Raw genomic sequence first — 18,170 nt, 5'->3', positions numbered from 1 at the left:
CTGAGTCTCACCCACAGATTGGCCAGTCCCTCTGCAAGTCACTTGCTCCAGGCTCCCTGCCTAACAACAGACTCGGTGCTGTGTGTGTCTGAGGCCTGGAGGCTAGGTAGAGCCAGGATTTGCTCTGCATAGTGACAAATTGGCCATTGTCAGACTATGTAATAAGACTGTGGTTTTGTAAGATTATAATACTGTATTTTTTTTTTTTTTTTTGGTAAAGACAGAATCTCACCTTATCGCCCTCGGTAGAGTGCCATGGTGTCACATAGCTCACAGCAACCTTTAACTCCTGGGCTTAGCCTCCCGAGTAGCTGGACCACAAGCTCCTGGCCACAACGCCCGGCTATTTTTTTTTTTTGGTTTCAGTTTGGCCGGGGCTGGGTTTGAACCCACCACCCTTGGTATATGGGGCCGGCACCCTACCCACTGAGCCACAGGTGCCGCCCAATACTGTATTTTTATTATGTATCTTTTTCATGTTTAGATACACATGTACTTATGATTGTGTTACAGTTGCCTGCAGTGTTCAGTATGGCAGCAGCATGCTGTGCAGAGTTGTAGCCGAGGAGCAGGAGACTGTGTGATAGAGCTCAGCGTGCGGTGGGCTACACCGCCCGTGTGTGTGGGTCACATCATGACAGAATTGCCTAATGTGTCCCTGTTGTCACGGGAGGCATAACTGTGCCTAGTTAAGGGTATCCATAGAACCAGGAAAGAGTTTATGAAATTGCCAAGATTTATTATTTCACTCTAGTTTTAGTGGCTTTGGAAGTATTTAGCATTAATTAATTAAGCCTCCATATTAACATTAAATTATATAAGTATTTTAAAAGATCTTCAAATTTGAAAAAAACTAAATTATCTGATGTTATTCCACTTGTTCCCTAACTTTGAAAATCTTTGTATCATTATCTTTCTGTTATGAGAGTGAGTGAACTTATATGAGTGTAATATTCATAAGATTTTCAGGTATTTATCTGCTTCGGTATAATTTCTGTTTTCTAATTTATTTAGATCTATTTTTTTTTAGTTATGTTTTGGTAGCATTTGCTTTTGTAACTGCCTTATAATTCACATTAAAATTATTTGATTTAAAGAAGTATTAAATAAGATACTACCTTTACATCTTAAGTGATATCTGTTATTTTAAATATTTTGAATATTTTCACTTTGTTATTTTTTCACACTTGAGTATTGCATTTCATTTTGTGTTTTCCTCCTATTTTTTTGGTTTTGATCATTTTAAGAATTTTAATTTATTAAAATTAAAGCTACTGTTCTATAAATTAGTGCCTGAAAATCATGTCCTTCAAACTGCTAAAAATGATGTGATTTATAAAGGACAATAATTATATTTTAACTTCACTCTCTTCTGAACTTCTAAGTATAAAAAACATTAATGATGTAAAAGTAGATTAAAGAGTCAGAAATAGATGAAAAGCATTCCTTGATTGCTTTTTCTAACCTTTTTCTGACATCGAACTTTGATATTGAATTATTTTGTTTTATTATTTTGTGGACTCTACTGTGGTTTGGAAGATACTGAGATTTTTTTTTTTTTTTTTTTTTTGTAGAGACAGAGTCTCACTTTATGGCCCTCGGTAGAGTGCTCTGGCCTCACACAGCTCACAGCAACCTCCAACTCCTGGGCTTAAGCGATTCCCTTGCCTCAGCCTCCCAAGCAGCTGGGACTACAGGCGCCCGCCACAATTTCCTGGCCAGTTAGAGATCTGTGCTAGTTGGTGTCAGATGGAGCTGGGAGGAAGGTCTGGTGGCAGGAATAGTATGAATTTCCTGGGCCCCTGGTTGGTCTTGCTTTCCCCCATCTTGGAGCCTCTCTGTGGAGTCGGTGCAGTTGGGGAAGGTGCTGTGCCTGGACAGAGTTGGGGCGTGGAGGATTCCAGGAGAGAATGAACACGTTACCGCACTGTATCTGATTCTTGTTGCTTTTTATGTTGCTTGGTATTTTTAGCTCTTTTCTTTTTATTGTTCAGAAAGACCTTGACTTACCTTAAAGTGTTACTTGCTTTCTGTTTAAGGTTTTCAGCCGATTTCTATATTTAGTCATAGACAGTGTTGTCTCTTTTTTTAATGTTGTTTTCAGTTCTTTAAGCTAGGGACTGCAATCCAGAAATTTATTATTTCTCAGTTGCAATTTTACTTATATTAGGGGAACTTGGAAAAACTGTTGTTGCTGTTTAGGAGAAAAGGTATGGTTGTTTCTCTTTAGAAGTTGTGTCTAAAATATTACTCTAGCCCTGTTAAAGGGCTGTAGCCAAGACCATCTGAATATGGATATTTGCGAAGTGTTTACTAAGTCCTTCCTGTGGATTATTTCATTTAATCCTGACAGTAACCCTGTGAAGTAGGGTTATTATGGACATTTCATAAATGGGTAAACAAAAGCTCCCCAGAGAGGCCTTCACTCAGAACCTGCACACGCTGCGGTGAAGATGTGCAGAGTTGTGTAGAAGTGGGTGCAGCGAACTGTGTCTTGAATTTTCCCTTTTGAGCTATGCAGGTGTGTCACGTGTGGACTTGGAGATCTTGGCCCATTTCTTTGTCTTTTGGATTTTAATGGATTTTTAAAAATGCTCTATATCTTGTTTATGCTTCATCAGTTCTGCTTTTGTTTGAGAAAAGATTCCAGAGCATGACTGATTTGGGGACTTCTAGTGTGTAGTCACGCCAGGGAAGGAAATGATCGGGAGGCAGTTGTGAATACTCTCAGCATGACAGTGTTGTTGAAGCCCCACATTGAGGAAACGCTTTGCTCGTCCTGCCACACACACTGCTTTGGCATTTGTCAGCAGTGAGGGGGACAATAAAGTAAGTGCTGTGATGCCTAATCATTTTCCTGCCCATAAATGGGCTCCTATCAAAAATTCCATTCTGAGAGGGGCATTTTACAGCACCATTCTTCCTAAAGATGTGGCGGGGAAATGGATTGTTCCATTACAGAATAACTTTAGACTCAGAATCTTCCCCAGCTCTTCCTTTTGAGCATTTGGATCCTTTACTCCACATTTGGAAATGGTATGGAGGATTGAACCGGAGGGTAGGGCAGTTGTTTCTTTAAATTGTAACAAATCTTTAATGTCTTTTGTCTCATTCAGCTTTCATAACGCCGAGACTTGGTTCTGTCAGTGCTTTGACACGTCTGTGGCACTTTCACCTTGATAAGTGTTCAAAAAATAAATGCTTCCCCCCCCCCCCCTTGAGTGTGTTCCTGTCTCTGTCTTCCTACTTGTAAAATTTAATCACACAGAAAATCCTCCCTCTGGCCCAGCGAGGCTTCCTGTTTGTGCCCAGATTATTTTTACCTTTTACTGCCCCCCCCCCCGCCCTTCTTTCTTGTAAGAAGTCAAGAGACCTCACGATAGAGTGAAAAGATCACAGGCTGTAAGACCTTGGGCTCTAGAGTTAGGAGTGTCACCACTTCAGTTTAGCAGATAATTCACAAATGCCTGAGGTGGCCCAGGCACTGAGCAAGGTGCTGGGATGAGGAAGGGATGAGTAGGACTCGGTCTCTCCCCTCAACAGAAGCCACTGGAATAGACAGCTCTGAATGTATCACCTGGCTGTGTAGTTCTGCCATTCTGGAGCACTTATAGCCTCTAGTGAGCCTCTAGTCCTAAACTAGTTTTTTTAATTTTGTGTGTGTATGTGTGTGTGTGTGTGTGTGTGTATATGTATGTATATATATATGTATATTTTAATTTGCCTTCTAAAAAAAAAACACCTATCTTGCAGTCATTGATGTGATACTTGACCCAAGGAAGTGACAGAAGAGATGGATATTTAGAGGTTGAATCAGTTGGTTGGGGCACTAGGGAAGTAGGTGTTAGGTTTGAGTCATTGATTACTAACTTGTGGGCAGTCACTGCATCTAGCCTCAAGCCCAGCATTTGCGGGTGACATCTGTCCTTTCCATGGGCTCTGGATGTAGCCCCTGTGGGTCAGAAGTGAAGCCAGCCATTGGCAATATCTCTGGCACACAAAGGGGAGAGGAAACAGTGTTGCTGCAAGAAGAACTTCTCACTAAAGGGGAATGGACACGCTCTGGAGCTCCCGTGTCCCATTCTGCTGGGGGAGAACTCCCGGGCTCCCATGCACCTGCTGTGGAGTTAACGCCCCGGTGGCCACTGTGGCTGCTTTTGGTTTTGTTCTCTGAGAAGATCTCTTTTGTTTGTTGCCCTTTGTGGCTCATCTGGGAAGGGTTAGTAATTCACACTTTAGCTTAGATGTCGCCTCCTTAGAGGGCTTGTCTCTGACCTCCAGTGTAGACTAGGCATCCGGTTTTTAATTGCCCTGTGGGCACTACCGTCTGGGCCACGCTCTCTGCAGTTAGCTGGCTCATTTGTGTGCTTGTTGATGGTGGGACGTAAGGTCTGGGTGGCAAGAGGGGCCTCAGCCAATGTTTGAATCTCTGATACCTGGAATAGTACCTGCCTCAAGATGTTGTTTGAAAGAATACATGAAGGAGAGAGGAGAACAGAATGCTGAAGGAAGACCAGGGTCTTTTTGTTTTGGTTTGCTTTTAGTGGGGAAAAGGAGGTTGAATTCAGTATTGGATGTGATGAGTTTTGGAAGTAGAGACATCAGATATAGCTAGTGACATGGATATGTCCACTAAACCATTACACAGCCAACAGGTGTGGACCAAACGAACATAGTGCAGATGTTCAGGGGGCCATTGAACCTACGTCTGAAGCTTAGGAGGGAAATCAGTCAAGAGTGCTAACCCTTACTGAGCCTTGCTGTGTGCCTGTCTCTGTTCTAAGCACTCTGCTGGTCTCAGTGGAGCTACCAATTTATGGAGGCAGAAGTTGAAAGGAGTGAGTGGTAATGTCCAGACAGTATGGGTGAGGAAGAAAGTAGCGACAGAATCATGGGGAACACCAGTATCTAGGAGGTGAGTAAAGAAAGAGGAGAGTCCTGCTGACCACGGACTGACTCATAATAGATTAAGGACCGACAGTGGCAGCTCCTGGAAGAGGCATCCAGAGGGGCCAGGAGAATCTGGGCAGGCTTCAGGGAGGAAGGATTCCTGGGTGTCTCAGAGGTCTCAGGGTGGCTGTGGACTTCAGCGTCAGTGATGTTGGGAAGAGCTGTTTCCCGAAACTCTGGGGGAAAGGAGCAGGTTGAGAGTTTGAGAATTTAGAGTTGCTATTGGGAAGCAGTTAGTAGAGAGGGAGACTGAAAATGCAGGGAAGGGAGACATTTTTGACTGTGATTTCTGGGGAGGTGGGAGTTGACAGCAGCTGGAGCATTTGGTGGACGAATGTTCTCAGATGTATCCTTCAGTCTGTTCCTTTTTCCCCCATGGTTCTGACTTTCTTGTTCCATAGTTTTCCAATGGAACAAGTGGCAGCAGACCCTTACAGGCTGCTGCGTTGCTGCCCTGTCCACCTGCCGGCCAGCGAATGGTCAGGACATGGTGGGGCCTTGTTTACTTTTTTAGAGACAGAGTCTTGCTCTGTTGCCCAGACTGTAGTGCAGGTGCACCTCGAACTCCTGGGCTCAAGCAGTCTTCCCACCTTAGTCTCCTGAGTATCTGGGACTATAGGCGCATACCACCGTGGCCAGCCAATTTTTCTATTTTTTTTAAGATGTTTTATTTATTATTATTTTTATTATTAAATCATAGCTGTGCACATTAATGCAATCATCATGGGGCACCACACACTGGTTTTATAGACCATTTGACACATTTTCATCACACTGGTTAACATAGCCTTCCTGGCATTTTCTTAGTTATTGTGTTAAGACATTTATATTCTACATTTACTAAGTTTCACATGTATCCTTGTAAGATGCACCGTGGGTATAATCCCACCAATCACCCTCCCTCCGCCCACCTTCCCCTCCTTCCCCTCCCACTCCCCCTTCCCCGTATTCTTATGGGTTATAGCTTTCATGTGAAAGCCATACATTAGTTTCATAGTAGGGCTGAGTACATTGGATACTTTTTCTTCCATTCTTGAGATACTTTACTAAGAAGAATATGTTCCAGCTCCATCCATGTAAACATGAAAGAGGTAAAGTCTCCATGTTTCCTTAAGGCTGCATAATATTCCATGGTGTACATATACTACAATTTATTAATCCATTCATGGATCTCTGGGCACTTGGGCTTATTTTTTGTAGAGATGGGTTTTGCCGTGTTGCCTAGGGTGGTCTCAAACTCCTGGCCTCACGCAGTCCTACCACTTTGGCCTCTCAAAGTGCTGGAATTACAGGTGTGAGCGTAATAATCTGTTTAAAAAATGTGAACAAATTATGATAGCATGTGAAAAATCTACAAAAATAGTTATTTGTAGGTTTTTCTTTTAAAACTAGTCTCCTTCATCAGAGGTAATAGTTACGCTGTCAGCCGTGTGGCCAATGAAGTTTCTTGAGCAGACATTTGATTCTTGCTGAAACAAAACTGCCCTGCAGATGCGGGAAGGCCGGGGTATGTAAGACAGAGGATTTAGGGGGAGAGGCATAGTTGTATGAGCAAGTTCCCACAAGATGGTCAGAGTTGGTACTCAGATTTTCAGTAATACCATTGATTTATGGGACTGATATAGAAACACATAGTTAGGATTAAATCTTTTGGTGTTTCTTAGCTTTTTGTGGTGAAGACTTCTTTAACACTCTTAAAATTTATTGAAGGGAAAAATACTGAGGGGAAAAATTACTGAGGACTCTTAAAAAGCTTTAGTTTATATAGGTTATATTGACAAATACATACTGTATTAGAAGTAAAAACTGATAACATGTAAAAACATCAATTCATTAAAAATTCCAATAGCAGATTCATTAATCCTTATATAAATAGCAGTTTTAGTGAGACGCATGCCATTGCTGTGCATTTTTGCTAATCTCATTAATATCTGGCTTAATTGAAGACAACTGGATTCACAAATCTGCTTCTGTTCTCAGTCTGTCATTTGGAATATTTCACTGTAAGCCATGAAAGAACAAGAGTAAAAAAGACAGATTGCATCTAGGTAGTATTAAGAAATTCATTTTGCCATCATGGACCTCAAAGAAGATTTCAGGGACCTCCTGGGGGGACCATACTTTGAGAACCATTGGACTAAACTATACATTTCTTGAGGACAGAGACCATTGCCTTGGTTTCCTTTCTTCTACTCCTTGGGGCCTCATTAAATATTCTTTATGTTGACTTCTCAAACGTGTTTACTGATTCAACTTACCCCTATAAAATCCCAGGGAAAGGAACCAGGGCGTGAATCAGGCCTTCACTTCCTTTTCACGATGCCTTTCCCCTCAATTAGTCATGCTGCAAGAATCCACCTACCTCCTTTGACTCTGTCACCACAGAGGTGCCGCTGGTCTCTTTTCATGGTGCCTGATGACATTGTAGACTGGTTACAAATCAAGATAAGTAGTTTTGGAAAAAAAAATATCCCCTTTTCAGTACAAAGAGTTCTAGGAAGTCTTGGAGGTTGCTGGGAGAAAGAAGGTGGAATTGTTTCCTAGAAACGGAGTGGAAGTCTTTGTAGAAGTTTTGGGGGGCCCCGCTGGCAAATGGGATTCACTCTGCTCTCCAGGAAGCATGTGCCATCTCCCAGTTCACATTTTCTGCACTAAAGCGATGGCAGGTGGCCTGAAGACTGAGTGGGAACAAGCAATGATCTGCTCTCCAAGTAAAAGCATTTTCATTTGCTAAATGTTATGTTAATGTTCTCCACACTGATGGTAGAAATATATACACGTAGGCTGAAAATAGGCATGCTGTTCATATTAAGTTTTCAGACTTTTGATAAAATATAAGTAAATAATATCAAAAGGTGTATTAAAAATGACTTAGTAAATTTTGTATAAAACAAGTATGTGGACAGCTTATAATATTTACATTGGAATAAATTTATCAGCTATGTCAAGGAAAGTCTTCAGGAATATAGTAGCAGAAAAGGAGTTGCTTTTACATTTGACTTGCAAAGAAATGGAAGCAAAAATGTTGTAAAAATAGCATGATTTTGTCTGCTTTATCTAGACGAGTAGTGGCGTTTTCTAACTGCTTGCCTCTTGGGCACACACATTATCATGTTGCATTCTTACTAATAGTCTCTGAACTTCTTTCTCTGTCCTTTTCTTCCGGGTGTATATTGCTGCCTTGTAGCGCTTCAGCATGGAAGGGATCTCAAATGTCATTCAGAATGGCCTCCGCCACACCTTCGGAAATTCAGGTGGAGAGAAACAGGTGCTCGGTTATCCTTATTTTCCTCGTTGTCTGCTTTTTCATTTTCTGTGTAAGTGACGATCCTGATAGTTGGCAGTTTTACTGATTCACTAAGACCATGGCTTAAAAGAGAGAAATCAAAGTGCATTCTATTTATAGTTGTGATAATGAATAGACTTTCCCTTTGGGAAAAAGCATTTTTCGAATTGGACAATAGACTAAATGCATTTTAGAGCTCTGTGTCTCACTTTAACCTTTAAACGAATAGATATTAACATATTGACACAATGCATTGCATGTGTAGAAACCCTGTGAAAATAACTAACCTAGAATATGCTACTCTAATTCTAAAAGTCTAAGAAATAAGATCTCATTTTTAGGGGAGGGAGTCTAGATGTTGGTATGTTTGAGACTAGAATTCTAGGTTAAAATATATGTGAAGTATATCTTACTGCCTTTAAATGAAATTCATGTGTTTTTAAGGTGTAGTATATAGGCAGCCAAATCAGTTGTCTGCCAAATGAAGCTGCCTTGTTATTGTATTGAGATGTTACTGTTAGTGTATTAAGTTGTCTGCCAAATGAAGCTTGAGATGTACTGTAGCAAATTGCTACACATTTGACTGTATATTCACATAGCAATTTACTTTTAATTTTTTTTTTTCTCACTATGTCTCTCTCAGTAGAGTGGAGTCACAGCTCACAGCAACCTCAAACTCTTGGGTTCAAGTGATTCTCTTGCCTGTGCCTCCCAAGTAGCTGGGACTACAGGCCCCTCTCACCAGGCCCAGCTATTTATTTACATTTTTGCATAATGATTTAAGGAGTATCATGAACATGGGAAACACATTTACCTTAATGAGGTTACTTAAAATAACCTTTCACCATTTGAAATTTCCATTTTATAAAAGAAAATGCTGTAAGTTAGCTCTTAAGTGAAGATTAAGATGGTATACAGAATATAGCTTGTAGGTGGGTAGTTTATCAAAAGAGTGCCTAGGTCCATTGCCTAGAGGTTTTACTGAAGGTAGTTATGTATTTCTCAGGGAGGGAAATAACCCATATTAAAGAGAGGAGGTTCACACTGGCATTGGCAGCTTCTAAAGAGACTCTGCGTGAAGAGGTGGTTGAATTTTTGTTTTTATTCTACTGCCTCTCACCTCTCTCAAACCATAAGACTTCTAAGCTGACCTGACACATGGGAGCAGGGCAGGGAGGCCTGAAAGCACAGCCAGGTGGCCCACACATCAAGGGGCAGCTTCCCGATGCTTCCCCAGGCTGCCCAACGTGGTATTTGTGAAGCCCGAGGAGGGGTTATTTCTGGCTTTCTTTTTTTTTTGTGTGTGTGTGTGTTTGTTTGTGTGTGTGTGTGTGTGTGTGTGTGTGTTTGTGTTCTTTACCAAGAAACTTATGTGGTTATACAGTTGGGTATCACCTTGGAGCAGTCAACACCAAAAAGACCGTGGGACCCTAGGTTTCTTCAAGATTGAACTGTTCAGTTTCACTACTTTTCTGGACTTAGGGGTCGGTCCATTTACTGTTAAGCAGCGTTTTTCAGTGATGGGTAAGATAAGATCATTCAGTGAGGATTAGCAATAGGGCTGAATTTAGGGCATGGGACTAAATCATTGTTGGGGCTGAAGAGATTCCAAGTAAATAGATAGTTTTCTGTATGAGCATATGCAAAATACACTGAACTATATATTTTTTGGTGGGGTGGTCAGAATAGGAGAGTTGGGGCTATCATTTATAGGTTATGATTCATGGGATGTAGTTACAACCCTGTTACTTGTGAGCTTGTAAGATAGAGAGGTAGGCAGTTTGGCTCAATTTCAGATATCACTTTTCATTATTAATTTCCCCTTAGGCCAATCTCTACTTTCACTTTTCTTTTCTCCTTTAAGTACCTAAAAACACTTATAACTACTTACACAATAATTTAAAATAATAGTAATAATACATTTGTAAAATTGAGTAAATTTGTCTTTGTTAGCTTCTAGAAGAAGCTGGTATGTGTTTTTTAAAGTCATCATGTTATTTATGTTGCCCATTTTGTTCATTTGGAATACAAGTCGTCTGCAACAGAAATATTTGGCTGTTGGAAAGTATTTTGTTGTGCAGAACTGTTAAAATTGCTTTTAGGTTGAATTACTATTTTTAAAATGTGTTTAAAAATATGCAAAGTATATGTTAGATAAGACCTCACTTTAAAAATGGACAAATTGACTACAGAATTAGTCCTGAAACTTTTAATAATTGAAATACAAAAAATGATTATTTGCGTGGGCACTAGGTTTATATGAAACAGATAGAGGTGGGCAAAAAAAATGAACTCCAAATGCAATATTAAGATACCTTTTCCCCCATACCTGTGTTTTTATTACTAAAGTAGCTCAGATTTTGTCTCATAAACTAGACTGTCTAGTAACTGTATCAGATTTTTTGCATTTTTTGCAGGTAAGGTAATTCGGATTTAAATGACACCTTTTTTTTTTTTTTAACTTGGCAGTATTTGACAACAGTCATTCCTTATGAGAAAAAAAACGGACCACCATCTGTTGAAGATCTTCAAATATTAACAAAAAGTGAGCAAAGACAAACAAACTGTTGCTTGATTTACTTTTACTGATTCTTAAACACCTGATTTTAGTCGTTGATTTTTGTTGTTCTTATTCTGTTTCATCAATTTAGGATACTAAATAATGGATGTTGTCATTTATACTTAAAAGAATGAAATCAGAAATGACTATGACATCAACACAACACTTACTCTTGTGCCGATTTGTATTTTTTTGTTTGTTTTTCTTACCTTTTGAAATATTTATGAGCTAAAGTTTTGGGAGTAATGTCACTTGAATCTCTTATCATTTCTTGTATGTTTAAGACTATGTCCATTTATCAGTAAATAAAATGCTTTATGGGTCTTACATATCTGTGCTTGTCAGTAACTGAGATGGACCAATGATGGTGAACACTGTCATTTCTTACGAATGTAGAATCCAAGGTGGTACTTATAGGTAGAATATAAATTGATGGTACTGTTTTAAGAACATGAATTTATTAAGCAAATATTTGGTTCCAGGCCATGGTCTGGATACTTGGAATACATTAGTGAACAAAGCATACACAAATATTCCACTTTCCCAAGAGGCTTGCGTTTTAAAGTAATCCGTTAGATTTAAACATACTTTATGTTGAGTATCTCCAGTGGTAGCTATGAATGGGCCCCAGATTCTGGTTCCATCCCTGTTATTTTCAGGGATGTCCTTGGAAGATACTTATCTTCCTTTGTTGACATTGAAAAACTAGGATAAACAATATTTGTTGTATTTACATCATAGTAAGTAAGTTAATGTACATGTGATTTGGGACAAATTACTATTAATCAGCCTTGTTTTCCTTGCCCTTAAAATGGAGAGGTTGAATTTACTGATCTATTGGGTTCTTTCTAATTGTAAGTACTTACAATATTTGCTAATTAGGAGGGAACTGAGTTAAAGAATATCAATGGATGGATGTTGATGATGATATTTATTCTGGAAATTCAGGACATGCAGGAATGGGTAGGGGAAGCTTGAGGGCAGAAGCAAGTGTCTTATTTACTGGCTCTCTGCCTGCTAATCTGGGCTTGCTTTCTTTCCTTTGATGAACAACAGTACTTAAAAAACATTTTATATTTAAATATGGATAAATCAGGTGATGCCAGCCAGTCTGAAATAAAGAATCAAGAGATTAATTGGGTGGCCAGCCCTCTAATTTTCAGGAAGAACTCACGAAGTTATGAGTGTCCATGATCACACAGGGGAATGGTTAATGACAGGGCTGGATCTCTTAATGTTCAGGCAGTTGTGCTTTTAAGGATGCTGGCTTTTGCTATGTGATTTTATATAGAAGTTTAAAAAAAATTCTAAAACATGATTGGAAGCAGAAATACAGAACAATAGTAAGTAAGCCCTCTCAAGAAGCAAGCTTGCATATTGCTCATAAGCCAGGAATACTGGCAGGCCTCCACGTCTCAGATCAAGGACTAACACTTACTTGGTCAAACGCAAGTCATTGTAATTCCAACATCAAAGATGTCTTCATAGACATTGTTGAGTCCAAAGATTCCTTTTTTTTTTTTTGTCCCAAAAGGAGAGTCCTGTGGAGATAGTCACAGTGTTTATGGATATGTAATATTCTTCATAAGAGTTATTAGCAAGAGATCACAATCTCAATAGTAACAGTAAAAAGAATTTTCACACTATCAGTACTATTAGTTCTGGTAATACTTGCATAGCATGTACTGTGGGCCAGGTACCTCGGAAGACCTTTGTATCTGCATTAATAACTTAATCTTCATAGGCTTTTGAGAGAGATCTTAATCTTCTTTTCTTCTTCTTCTATTTTTTTTTTTTTTTCTTTTTGAGACAGAGTCTAAACTTTGTCACCCTCGGTAGAGTGCGGTGATGTCACAGCTCACAGCAACCTTAACTCTTAGGCTAAAGTGATCCTCTTGCCTCAGCCTCCTGGTTACGTGGGACCACAGGCACCCACCACAATGCCTGGCTATTTTTAAGAGACAGGGTCTCACTCTTGCTCAGGCTGGACTTGAACTCCTGAACTCAAGCAGTCCACCGGCATGGGCCTCCCAGAGTGCTAGGATTGGAGGTGTGAGCCACTGCGCCTGGCCCAGATCTTAATTTTCATTCTTGTTTTACAGATGAGGAAGTTGGTGCGAGAGTGGTTAGGTAACTTGCTCAAGGTCATACGATTAGGAAGTGGCAGAGTCGGAGTGTAAACCCGGGAAGGCTCCTTGACAGTTATACGTGTTGCTTTGTCATATGTTGAGAAAAACTGTGAGGTGTTTTTATCACAATGTGCTGGAGAAAAATTTGAACTGGCAGTCACTGTTGTAGTAGAGCAGCGGTTGTCAACCTGTGGGTCGCGACCCACAGGAACTGTATTAAAGGGCCGTGGCATTAGGAAGGGGGAACTACTGCAGGAGAGTATTTGTGAGTTTATCTCTGCCTAGATGGCATAGATTTTTAATCAGTAAAATAGAAGACATTGGTAAGTGGTTGTTCTTTCTATGTAGTCTTTACTTAGAAGGTAGAATTTGCAAAGATTGCCTGGAGGGGGACTCTGATTCACCCTGGCTCCTCCACAGTGCAGAAGGAACAGACGGCCTGGCCATGCCGGGTGCTGCTTTATGGAAGTCTGTTCTTCATTTTGGTTTTTTTTTTTAAAGTTTCCTAGAAGTCCAACGGAGATGCTCCTTGGAGAATATAGCTGTCTGTCCACATATATGAGAGTTTCCTAATTTGCTACATCTGGAGCACTGAGGTCCTCCCATTCCGTAGACTTCCTGAAAGTGCACCTCTCAGTAACACACTTCCCAGGGTGGAGTAGGAAGCTCTCTGTAAACAACCTGATTCTTCTTTCCCGCCTCTACTATTTGGAAATTTTAAATCAGAGAAATAACTCACAGATAAGTGGGATATTCTTACCGAAATAAGGAATTATTCAACTAAGGTAAATTTTTGAGCCTTTACTATTTTGTTCCGTTATCACGATAATAATATGTAATTTGCATGAACCAGTTATGTAAGTAATTAAGATCAGGGCTACCAGTGTGATTGAAATTAAGTTTTATTTTGGATCGGACTTTTCAGTTGTTGCCTTTTTCCCTTTTCTCCTTTATTTTGTAGTTCTTCGTGCCATGAAAGAGGACAGTGAAAAAGTTCCGAGCTTATTAACTGATTATATACTGAAAGGTGAGTTTTATAATGGAGTATGTGCGATGACTGGGAGGTTTTGATTAGTCAGTAAATGCATCGTCTTACTCAGAGACTAAAAAAGTAACTTCCAAATGCATAACTTTTGTTAACCTTTTTGTGCAAAGTGAGGACTTTTACCACCACCACTATAAATTATGGTTATATAAAACTTAACTTTTATTTAAGGTCTTGGGCTAGAAATAAATTTTTCAGCCAAGTCATAAACCTTGAGGAAGGCAGTAGAGGGAAATTAGTAGGATATTGCCACAAGTATGTGTGGCGATCAGGTGTTGGCACATGGACACTGGAAGATGGGAGAAGGATGGCCTCTGTTATCTTGGGGACAGTGGAAAAGCAAGAAGGCCAGATGATTAGGACAGAGGAAGGAAGGAATAGTCAGATCTGTGAACAGCACCAAAGGGACTATAAAAGGGATTGGCCTAGTAGACAGGGAGAGGGAAGGGGCAGATCCAGAGAAGGGACTTTCATCAACCCAGGAAGATGAAGAATCATCCATGAATCTTAGGAGCAAGATCAAGGAGCCAGATCACACGGGATGGGAATATTGATGAGGCAAAAGAAGAGAAGTGACGACGTTATCAACACTTACCTTTCTGAGGAAAGAACAAACTTTGGATGATAAAGATGTGTCTGAAGAACTTAATTATAGGCAAAATTAATACTTCCCAGTGAAATTATTTTTTAAAAGTGGCAGTTATTCAGGTAACAGATTTTCAAAGGATCACAAAGTGCATCTTGTAGTTTTTGATCACATTGGAGAACAACCCTCTTCTGGTAGCATTTTTGTCTGGGTTCTCTCTTTTCCTGTCAGTTAGCTGAGCAGAGGAAAACGAGGATTTCTGAGATGTCAGATATCTCAGATGGGACTTTGCTTCAACAGTCGTGTACACAGGTGCTCAAAGTAAATAACACATAAGTTTCATATGTACGAGGCTTGACTTGGATTTAAAAGCATGAGCCAGTCATTAGTAGGTCAACACTGGCTTAGAAAAGACTGAACTGACATCATTTTTAAATAAGCCATTTTCCTGGTGGAGGACTTTTTCTACCTATTAATTTCTGATTTTCTTTTTCTTTCTTTTTTTAATACCTGGCATCTTTGTTTGCTTTTGTGTTGGGCTAGCATTGGTATGAAAGCTGGATTGTTCTGAGGTTTGTTCTTCTAAATGAGAAACAGGAATGAGACAAACATGTCTTAAATTTTAATTACGGTGGGGTCCCTAGGGCAGTGCCGTGAGGGCCAGTGATAGAATGAGCTTCTGAAGCATTCTCTAGCTATTTTAGCATGTGACTGCTTGGAAGGATGTTATGACCCAGGGAACAGAGTGCTCTGGGGGAAAATGATTTTTCATTCTTTAGTCTGCAAACCTAGGCCTGTAATTGTGATTCCACCTATACCGCATGCCTTAGGGAAGCAGCACCCAGCTAGTTCTGCTCCTCATGCTCAAACTACTAACTCCTGTCTGTAAGCCCAGTTTCCTATTCTGTGCCTGCTTCTTTTTTATTTATTTATTTATTTTTATTAAATCATAGCTGTGTACATTAGTATGATAATGGGGCACCATACACTTGGTTCATAGACCGTTTGACACATTTTCATCACACTCGTTAACATAGCCTTCGTGGCATTTTCTTAGTTATTTTGCTAAGACCTTTACATTCCACTTTTACTAGGATTCACATATTCCCTTGTAAGATGCACCGCAGGTGTAATTCCATTAATCCCCCTCCCTTCACCTACCTCCCCCCTCCCTCCACTCCCTTTCCCCCTTCTCCCTATTCTTAGGTTGTAACTGGGTTATAGCTTTCATGTGAAGGTCCTACATTAGTTTCATAATAAGGGTGAGTACATTGGGTACTTTTTCTTCCATTCTTGAGACACTTTACTAAGAAGAATATGTTCCAGCTCCATCCATGTAAACATGAAAGAGGTAAAGTCTCCATCTTTTTTTAAGGCTGCATAATATTCCATGGTGTACATATACCACAATTTATTAATCCATTCATGGATTGATGGGCACTTGGGCTTTTTCCATGACTTAGCAATTATGAATAGGGCTGCAATAAATATTCTAATACAAATATCTTTGTTATGATGTCATTTTTGGTCTTCTGGGTATGTGCCCAGTAGAGGGATTACAGGATTGAATGGCAGATCTATTTTTAGATCTCTAAGTGTTCTCCATATCTCTTTGCTTCTGATGAGCTGTTTGTGTGCATGTGCTGTGGTTTTGTCTTTGCTTTGTATTGTGAGGACTGGGGGGAAAAGAAGGTAGAATTCAGACTACTGCGGAGACCCTGTAGTCTGAAAAGATGCGGAAGGGTAACGTGGAGGGGTAATCAGGCAAGTGGGAGGGTGCTGATGCGGGGGCACTTCAAATGCTCTTTCCTACCCATCCTGGAAATTTACAGCTGGTTAACTGTTCCTCTTTCTGGGGGTTAGTCATGGGACACTTGGTTTGGGAGATGGGTATTGCTCAAGGGAGAACCCTCCTTTTTGGCTGGCTGTCATTGTTTTAACCCAGATGAATGTGGCGTGGCTGCCTAAATATACCATCTTGGTTTTAATGCAAAGGTCAGAAGTGGAGGAAGGTAGAAAAGAGGTCTCCTTTGGCCTGAGGGAGAAAGGATAGGTAATAGGTGGGCTGATGGGGCTTCTCTCTCTCTCACACCTGCTTAATTATCCCACTGCAGCCTGCAGCCACCACTGCCTTCAAGGGTAGTAGCAAAGGCTAGTAGGGAACGCCTGGCAGCCACCGTGCTGATCCCGCACAGGAAGAAACGCCTGTGCAGAAAACTCCCACTCTTCTTTGACTTCCATCAGGGCGTCTGTTTGCTGTGTCACAGGCCGTATGGCACATAGCTAACATGGGCTTATGTCTCCAAGGGGTACCCCAGAGACATGGCCTTTAAATGCCTCATTTCTGGGAAATTCTAATAAATGTGTCTTGCGAGAACTTACCAAGTTCTGGGTATAGCCTGTTAAAACCTTTTTTTTGTAAAGGAACTGCTACTGTAACTATAGATCCTTGCATTAATATTTAGTTCTCATTGCTTACTGGTGTTTTTATATTCATGTAAAAGCTTTGTGTAAATGTCCAAAAAATAACATGTCTTCCTAATTGCCGTCTTTTTCTTCCTCTAGTTCTGTGTCCTACATAGACAGAGCAGCATTACTCAGGAGCAGCGTTGTCTTCTGTGGACTGCAAACTGATTTCCGACAGCATTATTCTGAAAGCCGGCAACCATCACCTTCTTGCTATTGGGAACTCAGCACACTTGAACTTGGGTTTGCGATTCAGTATTAATAGATCATGACTTCACTAATTCTTTATACGATAGAACCGGGAGAAATATGGGCACGATTTCAAATTCTAGAGATGGTTTTTGTTTTTTCAACCTGCCACTAATGACGAACTGTTCTATTAACAGAGTAGGGGGAATAATATTAATTGTGCATGTATTGTATTTTTCATTAACTGACAATATGCCCATTGGAGTTCTTATGGCTGTCTACGTGTACACTGCACTGAGGAGCTAGATGAAAGAATGGGGAGAGTTATACTGTAAATTCAGTGACGGCAAGAACTAGTGCTGATTTTTATGAGAATCGTCAGTATAAACATTACCTGCCAGTATTGTCCACAGAGACTGAAACTTAACAAACTTGGGGTGTTCTTAAAGAAGCAAAACCAGATTATGCATTACTTTGGCTTCATACTCAGCATGGAAATGGTCCAAGAGGACTGATTTTATAGCTCGCTGCTTTTTTCTTAACCATTGTTCAAGTTTTCAATGTTAAGTTGCCATTCACTTTCAGAACCTTTTATTATTTAACGTTACATGTTTAAATGTTCTGTGTCGTGTGTCTGGGAGGAAGGGTACTTTCAAAGGTGCCCAGGCCCCATCACTGTTTCATTTTCTTCATGCATGTGTATGTCCCCAAAATACTAATTCTAGAAACAGCTACTCATGGATGTATCACTGGTCGTGAGCACGTCTGCCAGTTCCAGTCTAGTCAGTGGCATCCAATAAATTAAAACAAAAAAGCATCGTGTGCTTTTGAAAGCCTGATTTTGGGCAGTCTTTGTTGGTTTTTCCGCCACGCCGAACCGGGTCCTTTCTATTATTCCACGTGGTCTAGCACTAGCGTGAGTGGGCTGGTGAAACCCTGGTTACCCCTCGTTCCTCAGG

General features: G+C 40.3%; 1 protein-coding gene across 2 annotated transcripts in view; it reads left to right on the top strand.

The window, feature by feature from the left end:
* The window catches only part of FEZ2 (fasciculation and elongation protein zeta 2), a 42,670-nt gene extending 24,642 nt beyond the window's left edge, over positions 1 to 18,028 (top strand). Inside the window, exons 6-9 of one of the 2 annotated variants that reach the window (XM_053587504.1) lie at positions 8,138 to 8,218; positions 10,706 to 10,781; positions 13,887 to 13,952; positions 17,122 to 18,028. In XM_053587504.1, coding sequence (XP_053443479.1) covers positions 8,138 to 8,218; positions 10,706 to 10,781; positions 13,887 to 13,952; positions 17,122 to 17,138 — 240 coding nt within the window. In that variant the 3' untranslated portion in view covers positions 17,139 to 18,028. The remainder of the gene's footprint in view (positions 1 to 8,137; positions 8,219 to 10,705; positions 10,782 to 13,886; positions 13,953 to 17,121) is intronic. The other variant, XM_053587505.1, reaches the window with a different exon arrangement.
* Positions 18,029 to 18,170: the final 142 nt, after the last annotated feature.

Source organism: Nycticebus coucang, chromosome 4, assembly GCF_027406575.1.
Source record: "Nycticebus coucang isolate mNycCou1 chromosome 4, mNycCou1.pri, whole genome shotgun sequence".
NCBI lineage: Eukaryota > Metazoa > Chordata > Mammalia > Primates > Lorisidae > Nycticebus > Nycticebus coucang.
This window is presented reverse-complemented; position numbering and strand designations above follow the sequence as displayed.